The sequence below is a fragment of the Sturnira hondurensis genome, unplaced genomic scaffold (assembly GCF_014824575.4).
Source record: "Sturnira hondurensis isolate 20B ecotype Veracruz unplaced genomic scaffold, ASM1482457v3 Scaffold0009244, whole genome shotgun sequence".
In the NCBI taxonomy this organism is placed as follows: Eukaryota; Metazoa; Chordata; class Mammalia; order Chiroptera; family Phyllostomidae; genus Sturnira; species Sturnira hondurensis.
In genome coordinates this window covers 6592841-6608649 of record NW_028081875.1, presented here as the reverse complement: position 1 = coordinate 6608649, position 15809 = coordinate 6592841, and the positions used below count along the sequence as shown (strand labels likewise).

General features: G+C 41.0%; 1 protein-coding gene across 2 annotated transcripts in view; it reads left to right on the top strand.

The window, feature by feature from the left end:
• DTD1 (D-aminoacyl-tRNA deacylase 1) overlaps window positions 1–15809 on the top strand; it is a 275745-nt gene that overhangs the window by 65700 nt on the left and 194236 nt on the right. For both annotated transcript variants that reach the window (XM_037057031.1, XM_037057032.1), the window contains exon 4: window positions 1228–1334. In XM_037057031.1, coding sequence (XP_036912926.1) covers window positions 1228–1334 — 107 coding nt within the window. The remainder of the gene's footprint in view (window positions 1–1227; window positions 1335–15809) is intronic.

Here is a 15809-nt window from a genome sequence, read left to right as displayed (position 1 = left end):
TCCCCTCAGTTGTCTGTCCTGAGTTGTCATCTCTAGATTGACCAGCCTTTTGACCACACAGTTGTGGAGCAGGACCACTTTCCACCTTACACTGTGTGGGCCTGTGGGCCAATTACAGGGTAATTTTTGAGAGTATTTTTGGGGAAGCTCCTGAGCTTTCTTTTCCTTTATATTTAAATTGTTAAAAAATTATGAAACATACAGAAAATGGAAAACCGTGTACTCACTACCTAGTTGGTTTCATTTACTTCAGATCCCTCTCAAATACTACCACCTCCTGCCTTCTTTTCAGTATGAGTGTTGCTACTATCTCGTTTTTGCATTTGTTTTTCCTGCCAATGGTTTTTTGATACACACACAAATGCAAACGTATATGGATATATATCCATAAATAATATAACTTGTTTTTGATGTTTAGAAATATATAAATGATACAATGATGTGTCCTTCTTACAAATTATTTTTGAAGATTGCATTAGGCTTTTGAGGTTTGCCATGTTGAGTGGTATGGTTGCCTTACAGTATTCCATGGAGGATTAAGGTGGTATCTGTGGCCCTGGCTGGTGTAGCTCAGTGGATTGAGCGCAGGCCTGTGAACCACACGATCCCGTTCAATTCCCAGTCAGGGCACATGCCTGGTTTGCAGGCCAGTTCCCAGCAGGGGACTCATGAGAGGCAACCATACAGTGATATTTCTCTCCTTTCCTTCCCTTCCCCTCTAAAGATAAATAAAATCTAAAAAAAAAGATGGTATCTGTGCATTAATTCCCCAACTGAGGGGACTGTCAGATTGTATCCACTTTTTTAAAAAAATAAATACTGCCAGAGTGAACCTTTGAATGTTTCCTTTTGTAAAGAGTTTCTAGAGCAGACTCCCCAAAGTAGAATTCCAAGATTGTAGGATTTGTTCAACTTAAACTTTACTTGGTACAACACCAAAAAGCCCTCCCAAGTGATTATACCAACTTATTCCTGCCATTTTACAGTCCTCTTAACCCATATTCTCATATTCCCCCCACCCACTTCTTGTTACCAGATCTTTTCATTCTTGCCAAGCCTGTAGGATGTGTGGCAGCACCTCTGTTGTTTAATTTTGTATTTCCCTCACTACTGGTGGGTGGACCATTCGTACTCCCCAGGTTTTTGATTACACTGATACGGGTGTGTTTTTTCAATGGGGTAATCTGGGGTCTCCATCTCTTGTAACTGTTTAAATTACTCTTTCAGATGGCAAGTTTGGTGCGTACATGCAAGTCCACATTCAGAACGATGGGCCCGTGACCATAGAACTGGAATCCCCAGCTCCTAGTGCTGCAACATCTGACCCAAAACAGGTAAGTCTAGAGTGGTGGTCTGTTCCCTAGATGCTTGTAACATCTTTTGGATTTAATTTAGTCCCTGGAGCACCTCTGAATCTGTGGTGGACAAAACAGTTCATTGCAGAAACCTAGTATTTATTTACACCCTAGCTCCTTAGTGCTGTGGCAGGCAAACACAGCACTTCTCCCTTATCTCCTCCTGACTTTGGATCCCAGAGAAAATAAATGCCCTTTGCAGAGAACGCAGTTCTTTCTCTGGGCTCCTGTTCTCTGGAAAGGTGCTTTGGCATCCACATGCCACTGGGTGGCAGCAGAGTAATGGCACAACTCCCTTTGGCCCTGGGCTGATCTGTATCACCCATTCAGAATAGTTACCTCAAGTGGATTTTATCCCAGGTGTAAACAAGCAGATGTGTCACTCGAGGTTTTTTATAAAACTTCATTTTTCTAAGCAGTATCTGATCAGGATTTGCTGCAAACTTTGCAAACTTTCACAAAAAATTTGAATTAAAATAGAGAAAGGAAATCTGTTGATAGTCCTTGTAACCTGTGTGTTCTCATAGCTGTTAAGTGTTTGCAAAGGCTTCAATTAACATATCCACTTAATAGCCTTCCAGACAAGGGAGGGGATAGGCAGAGGAATGAGAAATGAAGAGACATTCCTGTTCTTCCTTCCTTCCCTTGCTAAGATGCTGTGAAGCAGTAGGTGTGGAGAAGCATTATATAAACTTAAGGCTGTATGACTTGTTCAAAGTTATGATTTCCACAGGGATACCTTTCTTTTTTTGTTACTGATTCTTTGGATTAATAGAGAAGCAGGAACATATCTGGCACAGTAGTGCTAGACTTCAAAGGTGATAATCGAGGTTCCTAGAATTACTGTTAACGTGAAAGAAATCACAAATAAAAAATCCACATGAAAATTTAAACGTTTTATATTGAAATAATTTGAGACTTACAGAAAAGTTGAAAAAGGAGTCATGTTTGCATGTAGTCTTTACTCAGCTTCCCCAAATATTACTGTCTCATAATCAGTACAGTGATCAAAACATTGAAATTAATATTGATACAATACTCTTTTGTAAAAAAAGTATTTTATTTATTTATTTATTTTTAGAGAGAGGGGAAGGGAAGGAGAAGGAGTGGGAGAGAAACATTAAGGTGTGGTTGCCCCTCATGTGTTCCCTACTGGGGACCTGGCCTGCAAACCCAGGCATGTGCCCTGACCAGGAATTGAACTGGCAACCCTCTGCTTCACAGGCCTGTGCTCAGTCCCCTGAACTACACCAGCCAGGGCTGATACAACGCTTTTAACTACACAACAAACCTTATTTAAACAGTTCCTCTGTCTTTCCTTTTCTTTCATGACCTTGACACTTTTCAAGACTACTGTTTCTCATTTTGGGTTTTCTATGATTACATTGAGGTTATATACTCTGACAGGAATAGCAAATAGCACAAACTTGATCTTGTGTCCTCTTTAGTGCTTCATATGAAGAGGTACATGATACTGAATTGTCTTATTATGGGTGCTGTGAACCTTGATTACTTGGTTAATATGGAGTCTACCAGAGTTCTCCATGCTACAGTGAAGTTTCTCCCTTTGTCTGCCCTCTTGCTCATTCATAGTCGATGACTCTTTTTCTGCTTCATAGGGAAAGAAGATATTGGATGGCACTGCCCTGCTTTTCCATTCCTTCTTCCTGATCTGGTAGCTGAGCTGTCCTTCCTGGTGCTGAGGCCAGCATCTCCCTCTTGGCTGGACCAGGCTACATAATTTGTGAGGCTTACTGCAAAAGGAAAATGAGGGGCTCCTTGTTAAAAATTTAAAAAAAATTTCAAGGTGGTGACAGCATTAAACAAAGGGTGGAGCCCTTCTGAATGGGGGACCCCCACTGTGTGACCGGCCACACAGGTCATGCACCTATGGAGCCAGACTGCCCTGGACTGTGGAGCCCTTCCGGCCTTTTTGCATTTTCTGCCCTACCCTTCTTCCTTCTCAGCAGCCTCCACTAAGTACTTTATCCTCTTGACAATTCAGTCTGTCTCTTTCACTCATCTGTCTTATTCTCATTGGCTTTAAAATATTTCCAGGGATCTCCAATTGAGAAATACTTGTTTTTTTCCTTCTTGCTGCCTCCTCAGTACACTGCTCTGATCTCACTGAGGTCCCCAGCAGCCTCCGTGTTGCTTTATTTCATGACTTTGGACTGAAGACCCACCTGACCAGACCACTCAGCAGCTCTTGTCCTCTTGTCTCTGTTGCCCTCTTGCCCCTGGAACCATCTTGAACCTTGTTTTCCAGGACACTGTTCTCTCCCAGTTTCCCTCTTGCCTCTGGTTGCTCCCTCTTATTTTATTTGTTCATTATTCTGTAGTTTTGATTTATTACACTACTTTAATTGTATTTGAAGAAAAATGTAGTCAGGTATTTTTCATTCTAAATATTTTTCTATAGGTGATATGTTAATACCTCATATCTTTAGGATCTTCAAACTTCTTTTGTAACAGAACCTCTGAGTTCTATTGCCTGCCACCAAAAAAACTGTGACTCCCAATGCCAGAGTCTTATGAAAAGGAAAGAAACTATTTATTCAAAAGTTATACAGGTTCACAGTAATGGTGGGGTTTTGTTTTGAAGTCACAAAATCTCTTCAAACTAAATGCACATAAACACACACAGTCCTGCCTCCCCTTACCAAACCAGGTCCATCTCAGAGTATACCAGCCAGGGGTGCCATCTCTGAGAAAAACAGAAGTCTACAGCTCAGCTAGAGAGGTTCCTGTCTGCATTCTGGCTTCTCCTAGACATCTATACTCAGGTCACCTTACACTCTTAATCCAAAACTCAATGGCCCCTCCTCTTGCTGGGCTGGTGGGGGTCCTTCTGCATAGTTTCAAACTGTGTGGCCAAGGCCGCTCCCAAGCTACATGGTCGGAAGGGTCCCGTGTGGCTAAGGGAGCATGGCTGCCCTGCAGTTGAGGTAAATCCTCACTCTGCTCCTCTGTACCCCATATCTGACTCCTCCCACAATCAGCTACCTCTGCCAGTACTTTGGTCTCTTCTGCCTTTCTCAGCTGCCATTGTTAGTTCAGGCAGGCTTGGCCTCATGACCTAGGAACTGCCTCCTGGCTGCATCATGGGTTAGAGTCACACCCATCTCCCTTGCTCCCTGACTGCTACAGCTGCTTAACTATCTAGGAAGCTAGCCAGCTGTTATTGATATGCAAAGTACCTCTCTACCCCACTCCCCCATTTCCCACGTGATGGCTGTGGGGGTCTTCCCATTTTGGGGACCTCTGTATTCCCTATTACACTTTCAACTAGTGCCTCCTCTTCCTTCTTTAAAACAAAAATAGGCACCATTTTTAAAACCTCCAATGAGGCACAGTGACGTATTAGGATAAGAAAGTCTTTTTTTAGTTATTTCTAAATCTTTTAGGAGCTTCTTCCTTAAATGTATGAATTGCCCTTTTTAATTTCAATTATTTGTACCCATTAACTGGCACCAAGAGTCTCAGACCCTGGAACTGTTGCACAGATCTCTGTCCTCCAGATGTCCAGTGGGTGGCGGTGGGTAGGTATGGCAGGGGCCCATGTTGTGGTGGCTGCTGGCCTTTGCCCACTTGGCTTTTCTGTCTTTATTCTCCATAAGAAGGGGATTCCCTTTGGACAAATAGCTACTTTGTTTATATTTGTGTTGGTAGGAAGATTGCAGAAAATTTTTTTTTTACTGATAGGTAAACAAGCATTTCTAGCGACTGAGTTTTTAGTTCTAAGTGTTTTATATTCTCATTGTAATCCAACTACTTTATTAGTGAAAACCATATATATTACAGAGGAGTAATTTTGGGGGCAGGTTTTTAAATATAGGTTCTTTGAATCATCAGGACAAATAAACCTTGTGTGTGTGTGTGTGTGTGTGTGTGTGTTTATGCATCAAGCATCTTTTTTATACAACAGTGTGCTGGGCATTGTGAGGAAGAAACGGAAGTGCTGTGACACAGTCCTTGCTCTCAGGGCTATGGTTAGGGCTACGTAAACCTGGGACATTAGTAACAATGAAAGAGGTAAAGAACAGTATTGTTAATTTAGGACATGCCACAAGGCCATCATTTCATGCTCTTCTTAAATTTTCGCTCTGAACACCCAGCCTTCAGTGTGGTGGTTCTGTGTGGCCTGCTTTATAGGCAGCAGTCCCTGACCCTACCCTTTACTTACTGCTGCCTCCTTTCTATTCTGAAAATAGGTTGAACTCTTTCCTCCCTCTGGGCTCTGGTCTCAGTGTCAGTGTCTCTGCCTCAGAGGAGGTACTCTGATCCCCTTGATCCTAAGTAAGCCCCTGCCAGCTACTCTGTCACATTGCTCGGATGATTTATTTCATAGCACTTAGCACCATCTGTTATCTGCTTGTTTCTTTGTTCCTTATATGTCCACACCACTCATAAAAATTAAGCTTCCTGAGTCTTGTCCACTGCCATGCCCTCCCCAGGAAGTAAACCTGGTGTGGTTAGTTTTGGAATTGTGTGTCATGGTCCTGTGAACTGTGTGACATCTGTGAGTGTTCTGAGTTCTGCGAAGGCTGATGCCACTGCTGTTGCTGCTGAGCTGGACAGGGCTCCCAGGGCATTGGAGGTTTTATAGTTGACCTTTAAGGATACGGAGAGGAAGCATTCTCAGTTGTTGTTTCCAAGCCTGCACTGCAAATAGGCCTAGATTTTTATTTGTAAGACTCCCAGAGCTCTGTTTCTGGGTGGTGCAGCTACTGCTGGTAAAGGCTAACTATTTGTTTGCCTGACTTAACCAGATCTCTGTCTTCAGAACTGACCACTGATGCCTATGCCTGTTTTCCCATGGCTGCATCAGCACTATGTCCAGTGCATTTATAGGTTGCTGTGTGGGTCCCATGATGTGTTCTGACAGTGAGAAGTTGGAAGAAGAGATTACATTCTTGCTCTTAAGGACAGACTTCTAATGGAAATAGGGCTTGGAAACAGTAGCAGAACCACTAAACACAAGCTGTTCTCCCTGATGCATTTTTGTGGAAGAACACAATTCTGGTAGGAACATCCTGATTATTCTTAGAAAAGGTTGATAGAGTGTGAGTTCTTCTGTGGGTGACTAGATATTGGGAGATTTCAACACCCTAGTCAGTCATTCCTAATGATAGAAATTTAATTTTGCTCTTGTTTTAATCTTAAATGCTTTCCCTTTAGCTGAGGGTTGGGGAGGTGTTTGCCTGGGTGGGATTGCATGGATGGAGTTGCATGTATATGAGAGCAGATGGGGATTTTCCTTGTGAGAAGGGGCATTTTAGAACTAAGGGACTCTTCCTCCCAGGGCACATCTAGTTTATAGTGTTGCCATTAATTATTTATATTCTCACTTATTTAGAGGACTTGAAAGCCTCTCTAAATTGAAATGCTGGAAAGAGCTAAAAATGAACTTTCAAATATTTTTTGAATTAGCTCATGTGGTTATTGACAAATCACTGGGATAAGTTGACCAGTGAAACTGGTGCTTGGGCTTTTAATTATATGCTTCTCTGAATATCACCATTACTTCACCTGTCATTATTCTTCGTACACTTGCTTTATCAGCAAGCATTCATCATCATGCCTGGAAACCATGGAATGTCCATATTGAGACATTCATGGTTTCTGTAGGATTAGGAAGATATAAGTAGGGTAGATAGTGGAGTGGGGAAAAGAGTTCCATTTGATTTCATTTATTTGCTCTTACAGTGACAGTGGTATCCTTCTCAAGTATATGTGCTATTGAATCCAGAAGGTGAAATGGGGGACAGGTGGCAGCCCCATGATAGGTGCAGAAAGATGGGCTCACAATTTCTGCACATTTTAGTTTGGGGGACAAATCTAATGCTAAGTATTCTGAATACAAGGAAGAATTATATTGATGACTGTAAGTTTGCATTTCTTCGTAGAAAAACAATTATTTAATGTTTGCCTTTTTTATTCTATTTTAACCTTGAACTCCAGATGCTAGTTCCCTGATTTCTGTTGGTTTCAACTCAGTTTTTGCATGATCTCAGCCAGACTAACATTGTTGACTTGCCACAAGAGTGTACTTCTGAGTCTGGTTTCCAAAATGAGACCCATATCCTGTATTCTATTCCAATCACTAGTTCATTTTTTTACATTGATTTTTTGAACAAATGTTGACTGAGAATGCTGCTTTGTTTATACCTAAGTGTTACTAAAAAAGAAATGGGCCCTAGCCAGGTAGCTCAGTTGGTTAGATCATCATCCCGTTATGCCAGAGTTATAGGTTAGATCCTCCATCAGGGCACATACAAGAGTCAACCAGGGACTTGCGGCCAAGATGGAGGTGTAGGTGGAAATACTGTTCCTCCTTGCACAACCAAATTTAAGGACAACAAAGATTTAGAAACAAAAACACAACCAGAACAGACAGAAAATTGAACTGTACCAAAGTCTGACAACAAAACATTCATCCAGACCAGTAACAGGCTCTGAGTCGGCGACCATCGGAAGAGGTGGTTAGCAGATCTGGGTGTGGGGTAGAAACAAGTAAACCCAGTGAAGTGTGCAAGGCAGTTGGCTGACTGCAGACACACATTGTGCAGATGAACCAGGCAAAAAAAAGGCCAGTGAGACAAACTGTGCAACCCAGGGCTGCAGTGACAGGAAATAAAGCCTAAGAGCACCAATTGTAAAAACTTTTGGGGATTGAGGTGCCGGGAGAGGCTCCCAGCCACACAGGAGAGTTCATTTTAGAAACCTATGGGGTCCCAGAACACACACAAGCGTACCCACCTGAGAACCAGCACCAGTACCCTTCTGAGAACCTGAGAACCAGCACCAGTACCCTTCTGAGAACCAGAAGGGCCCAATTTACTTCTGGGAAGCAGCAGAGGGGACTGAAATCTGAGAGAGCAGAACAAGCACCATTGCTCCCTCTCTGACCCTGCCCCCACATACAGCATCACAACCCAGGAATGTGGGTTGCCCTGCCCTGGTGAACACCTAAGGCTATGCCCCTCATTACATAACAGGAATGGCCTGGCCAAAAATGGCTTGAAGAAGAACAAATCAAAGCCCCAGAGCCAATACTTTTAAGCGACAAAGAGATAGCCAACCTATCCAATACACAGTTCAAAAAACTGGTGATCAGGATGCTCACAGAACAGGTTGATTTTGGTCGCAAATTAGATGAAAAAATGAAGGCTATGCTAAGTGAAATGAAGGAAAATGCACAGGGAACCAATAGTGATGGAAAGAAAACTGGGACTCAAATCAGTGGAGTGGACCAGAAGGAAGAAAGAAATAGCCAAACAGAAAAGAATGAAGAAACAAATTTTCAAAAAAATGAGGAGAGGCTTAGAAACATCCAAGACATCTTTAAACGTCCCAACATTCAAATCGTAGGGGAACCAGAAGGGGAAGAGGAAGAGCAACAAGTGGAATACTTATTTGAACAGATAATAAAGGAGAGCTTCCCCAATCTTGCAAAGGAAGTAGACTTCCAGGAAATCCAGGAAGCTCAGAGAGTCCCAAAGAAGATGGACCCAAGGAGGAACACACCAAGGCACATCGTAACTACTTTAGCCAAGATAAAAATGAAGGAGAGAATTCTCAAAGCAGGAAGAGATAAGGGGACAGTCACCTACAAAGGAGTTCCCATCAGACTGTCAGCGGATTTCTCAAAAGAGACCTTACAGGCAAGAAGGGGCTGGAAAGAAGTATTTCAAGTCATGAAATTCAAAGACCTACATCCAAGATTGCTCTATCTAACAAAGTTTTCATTTAGAATGGAAGGGCAGATAAAGTGCTTCTCAGATAAGGTCAAGTTCAAGGAGTTCATCATCACTAAGCCCTTATTATATAAAGGGACATATCTAAGATAAGGGAGATAAAAAATATGAACAGTGAAAGGACAGTAAACTCACAATTATTAACAACCACACCTAAAACAAAAGCAAACTAAAGACAGCTAGATCAGGGGCGGAGCCACAGAAATGAAGATCACATGGAAGGGTAGCAAGAGAGGAGTAGGAGAAGGAGAGGGGGGAGAAGGTACAGAGAATAAGTAGCATAGACTGTGGGGAGAAAATAGACGGGGAGGGCAAGAGTAGTGTGGGAAATATAGAAGCTAAAGAACTATGACACATGGACATGAACTAAAGGGAGGAATGTGGGGGGGTGGTGTGCAGGGTGGAGGGGAATGAAGGGGGGGGATGGGACAACTCTAATGGCATAATCAATAAAATATATTAAAAAATAACTATCGGTAAGGGTAGAAAGAATCTGGAACCATTGTGCACTGCTTTTAGGACTATAAAACATTGCAACTGCTACAGATAACAGATACATGAATTAAACACAGAATTATCATATAACCCAGGACTTCCACTTCGGGATATATATCCCAAAACACTGAGAGTAGTGACTCGTGTAGATATTTGTACTCCTGTGTTCATTGCAGCATTATTTGCAACAGCCAAAACGTGGAAGTACCCCAAGTATCCATTAATGAGTGAGTGAATAAACAAAATGTGGCACATATAAACAGTGGAGTGTTATTCAGCTGTAAGGAAGATAGTTCTGATACCTGCCACAATATGGGGGAACCTTAAGGATATTGTACTAAGAGAAATAAAGAAGGCAAATACTGAGTGATTCCATGTGTATGAGGTGCTTACAGTAGTCAGATCCGTAAAGACAGAAGGTAGAATGGTGGGTGCCAGGGTTTGGAAGGAGTGTGGGGGATGGGGAGTCACTGTTTAACAGGGACAGGGTTTCATTTTGCAGGATGAAAAGAGTTCTAGAGATGGATGTACAACAATGTGAGTGTGCTTAATGCCATTTAACTGTACAGTAAAAATTGCTAAAATGGTAAAAAAGAAAAAAAGAGTCAAACAATGAATGTGTGGAGCAATAGATTGATGTTTGTCTCTTTCCCCGTCAAAAAAATTTTAAAAACTGGGAACTTAGCAAGAACTTCTTTTTTTTGTATTTTATTTTAAAAAATTTTAAAAATTATTTATTTAATATTTTCTCAAGTACAGTTTTCTGTCTTTTCCTCCCATCCCAGCCCACCTCCGCAGTGCTCCCCACCTCCCTCCCATTTCCACCCCCCTTAGTTTTGGTCCATGTGTCCTTTATGTTTGTTCCTGTAAACCCTCCTCCTTTTCCCCTGAAATTCCCTCCCCTCTCCCCTCTCGTGACTGTCAGCCTGTTCTCTATTTGAGTGTCTTTGGTTATATTTCGCTTGCTTGTTTGTTTTGTTGTTTAGGTTACTTGTAAAGGTGAGATCATATGGTATTTGTCTTTCACCTCCTGGCTTATTTCACTCAGCATAATGCTCTCCAGGTCCATCCATGCTGTTGCAAAGGGTAGGAGCTCCTTTCTTTCTGTGACATAGAATTCTATTGTGTAAACATACCATAGTTTTCTGATCCATTCATGTACTGCTGGGCACCTAGGTTGCTTCTAACTCTTGGCTATTGTATATTGTGCAACTATGAACATTGGGGTGCATAGGTTCTTTTGGACTGGTATTTCAGGGTTCTTAGGATATACTCCTAGCAGTGGAATTGCTGTATCAAAAGGCAGATTCATGTTTAGTTTTCTGAGAAAATTCCATACTGTTTTCCATAATGGTTGTACCAGTCTGCAATCCCATCAACAATGAACTAGGGTCCCCTTTTCTCCACCACCTCTCCAACACTTGTTGTTTGTTGCTTTGTTTATGATTGCCATTCTGACCAGTGTAAAGTGGTATCACATTGTGGTTTTAATTTGCATCTCTCTGATGGCTAACAATATTGAGCATCTTTTCATGTGTCTCTGGATCCTCTGTATGTCCTCCTTGGAGAAATGTCTGTTCAAGTTATCTGCCCACTTTTTAATTGGGTTGTCTGTCTTCTTCGAGTGGAGTCGTGTAAGTTCTTTATATATTTTGGAGATTAAAACCATGTCTGAGGTATCACTGGCAAATGTCTTCCCTCTTTTTATTTTAATACTGTTTTCTTTAGCTGTGCAGAAGCTTTTTATTTTGATGAGATCCCATTGTTCATTCTTTCCTTTATGTCCCTTGCTCTAAGGGACATATCAATAAAAATGTTACTGTGTGAAATATCTGATTTTTCCTGCAAATGCTCTCCTGTAGGGCTTTAATGGTGTCACGGCTTATATTTAAGTCTTTTATCCAGCTTGAATTTATTTTGGTGTATGGTGTAAGTTGGTGCTCGAGTTTCATTTTTTTTGCATGTAGCTGTCCAGTTCTCCCAACACCATTTGTTGAAGAGGCTATTTTTAGTCCATTTTATGTTGCTGCTTTCTTTGTTGAATATTAATTGACCGTAGAGAGTTGGGTTTAATTCTGGGCTTTCTGCTCTGTTCCATTGGTCTATGTGCCCGTTTTTATGCCAGTACCAGGCTGTTTTGATTACAGTGGCATGTAATGCAGTTTGGTATCAGGTATTGTAATCTCCCCTATTTTGTTCTTTTTTCTCAAAATTGCAGCTGCTATTTGGGGTCATTTATGTTTCCATATAAATTTTTGAAGTGTTTGTACTGTGTCTGTGAATTATGTCATTGCTACTGATATTGCATTGAATCTGTAAATTGCTTTGGGTAATATGGACATTTTGATGATGTTAATTTTTCTAATCCATGAATACAGTATATGTTTCCATGTGTTTGTGTCTTCCTTGATTTCTTTCTTCAGTGTTGTGTAGTTTTCTGCATACAGGTCTTTTACCTCCTTGCTTAGGTTTATTCCTAGGTATTTTATTTTATTTTTTTGCTATGTTGAATGGGATTTTTTTCTTAATTTCTGCTTCTGCTGTTTCATTGTTGGTATACAAAAATGCCTTTGATTTCTGGATATTGACTTTGTCTCCCACAGTTTTGCCAAATTCATTCATTAGGTCAAGCAGTTTTGGGGTAGAGTGTATAGGATTTTCCATGTATACTATCATGTCATCTTCAAACAGTGACAGTTTTATTTTCCTCCTTTCTGATTTGGATTCCTTTTATTGTCTGATTTCTGTGGCTAAAACTTCCAATATTATGTTAAATAGAAGTGGTGGAAGTGGACAACCTTGTCTTGTTCCTGATCTTAGTGGAAAAGGTTTTTATTTTTGCCCATTGAATATGATGTCGGCTGTAGGTCTCTCATATATGGCCTTTATTGTATTGAGGAATGCTTCCTCTATCCCCACTTTGCTGAGTGTTTTTATCATAAATGGGTGCTGTACTTTATCGATTTCTTTTCTGCATCTATTGATATGATCATGTGATTTTTGTCTTTGCTTTTGTTTATGTGATGCATTACATTTATTTATTTATTTTTTAAATATATGTATTTTATTGATATACCATTACAGTTGTTCTATTCCCCCCTTATTCCCCTCCACCTGCACACCCCGTCCCCCACCATCCTCTCCCCCTTGGTTTATAACCACGAGTCTCAAGTTCTTTAGATTCTATATTTCCCCTACTATTCTTGCCCTCCCCCCTATCTATTTTCTACCTACTGTCTATGCTATTTTCTGTATCTTCTCCCCCTTCTCCTCCTCCCACTCCCCTGTTGCTAACCCTCCATGTGTTCTTCATTTCTATGGTTCCACTCCTGATCTAGCTGTCCTCTTGGTTTGCTTTTGTTTTAGGTGTGGTTGTTAATAACTGTGAGTTTGCTGTCCTTTCACTGTTCATATTTTTCATCTTCTTTTTCTTATATAAGTCCCTTTAGCATTTCATATAATAAGGGCTTGGTGATGATGAACTCCTTGAACTTGACCTTATCTGAGAAGCACTTTATCTGTCCTTCCATTCTAAATGAAAGCTTTGCTGGATAGAGCAATCTTGGCTGTAGGCCTTTGGATTTCATGACTTGGAATACTTCTTTCCAGCCCCTTCTTGCCTGTAAGGTCTCTTTTGAGAAATCAGCTGACAGTCTGATGGGTACTCCTTTATAGGTGACTGTCCCCTTATCTCTTGCTGCTTCTAGGATTCTCTCCTTCATTTTAGTCTTGGCTAGTGTAATTATGATGTGCCTTGGTGTGTTCCTTCTTGGGTTCAACTTCTTTGGGACTCTCTGAGCTTCCTGGATTTCCTGGAAGTCTATTTGTTTTGCCAGACTGGGGAAGTTCTCCTTTATTATTTGTTCAAATAAGTTTTCCACTCATGGCTGTTTCTTTCCCCCTTCTGGTACCCCTATAATCAGGATGTTGGAACGTTTAAAGATGTCCTGGAGGTTCCTAAGCCTCTCCTCATTTTTTTGAATTCTCATTTCTTCATTCTTTTCTGGTTGGATGTTTTGTTCTTCCTTCTGGGCCATTCCATTGATTTGAGTCCCTGTTTCTTTTCCATCACTATTGGTTTCCTGTGCATTTCCCTTCATTTCAATTAGTTTAGCCTTCATATGTTCCTCTAATTTTGACTATAGTCAACCAGTTCTGTGTGCATCCTGATGACCAGTGTTTTGAACTGTGCATGTGAGAGGCTGGCAATCTCTTGGTCACTTAGAGTTATGGGCTCTGGGCTTTGAGTTCTTCTTGAGCCATGTTTTGGACTGTTTGCGTGTGTTACGTAGCAGGATTGGAGCCCTAGGCATTCATGGAGCAGGGCAAGTCAGTTGCTGGGTTGTGATGATGTCGTGGGGGTGGGGTCAAAGAGGAGCAATGGTGGTCTGGTCTGCCGCCTCCCACTGCTGCAGCTGCAGCTGCCACCATAACCGGGGCCTTCGCGTTTCGTCTCACTGCAGGCGAGTGTGCCACTGCCATCGTCGTCAGCCCTCCACCACTGGGTTCGCCCGCTGGGGCCTGCATAGTCCGTCTCACTGTGGGCGAATGTGCGACCGTGGTCAGTCTGCCCCACACCCTGACTGGGTCCGGGCTGCCTGCGCACCTGGGTCAGGGGATCTTTCCTGCCCGACCCTGCTCCGCTGCTGGCTCTGCTCCTCTTACCTTCCCGGTTGAACGGTTCGTTGTTGTGGGACTTCCATATAATTCAATTTTCTGTTCTTTGGCTGTCTTTGTTCTCCAAACATTTGTTGTATTCAAACTTGGTTGTGGGAGAAGCCACAGTGTTTCCACCTACACCTCCATCTTGGCGGAAGTTCTCTATTTTCTTTTTTTAATGATAGCCATCCCAATGGATTTATTCCCTGAACCATTTGAGAAAAAGTTGTGTACCTGAGGCCTTGCCATCCGTGAAAACATTAGTGTATATTTCCTGCAAACAAATACATCTCTGACAGAACCCTAAAACATTTATTAAAAGCAGGAATACCATTAGCATTTTAGTACCATCCAATTCTCAGACACTATTCATGTTTTAGTAGTTTTAGTAGTAATTAGTCTTTATATTTATTTAGAATTGTGTGTTGCATTTAATTGCCATGTGTTTTTAATTTCCCTCATTCCAGGTAAGTTCCTCAGTCTCTCCTTCACTTTCATGACTTTCACTTTGGGAGTATGCAGACCAGTTATTTAGAAAAATATCTCACAATTTGGTTTTTTTTAGCCATAGATTCAGGATGTATATTGTATGTGTGTGTACATTTACATGTGTACACATGTCTTTGACCCAAATGGTACTGTATTGCATATATTATTCTGAAATATGCCTCCCTTACCTAACAATGCCATTTACTTTGTTATATTTACAGCTAGTTTATTTTAGCTGTAAGATAAGATTCTTTCATATGAATATACTACAATTATTTTAGTTGTTTTTTGAATGGACTTAGGGTGGTGTTGGCATTTTTTGCTATTACTAATGATGATGCAAAACTAATCTTTAATGGTGGAATATTTCTTTTTGTGGATGTAGATTTTCTAGGCAATAGATATTTATTATTTAAAAATGTGAAATATTTTAAACATGCCAGAAGTATAGAGAGTAATAGAATAAAACCCAACTTTAGCAAATGGTCCTATTGGCTCTAGAATCTTTAATTTGGTTAAGTTGTTGTCCCATTCAATAAATGGGACTTTCCTGGGGCTTGCTCACAGTTAGTGCCTCACTGAGTTAGAGTTATTGTTAATGATGAATTACCTCAAAATTGTGTAGCTTTATTCAAGACAGATATTTTGGGAAAACCAGTCAGATTTAGAAAATAAAAACTGTTAGGCCTACCACCCAAATGTGAACAGTGAATAAAATACCAGGTAGGCTCAGCTAACTTTTATTTTAGTTTTTATTCATGTCCTTTTTCTTTTTTTTAAAGAATTTTTTTAATTTAATTTAATTTATTTATCTTTACAGGGGAAGGGAAGGAGAGAAGGAGAGAAATATCCATGTATGTTTGCCTTTTGTGAGTCTCCTGCTGGGAACTGGCCTGCAACCCAGGCATGTGCACTAACTGGAAATCAAACCGCGATCGTGTGGTTCCCAGGCCTGAGCTACACCAGTCAGGGCCTCTTTTTCTTAATAGAACTTAATAAAATGAGATAGGAGGAGAAATCACAAAAGGTGAAAAATAATAGACATGAAAGA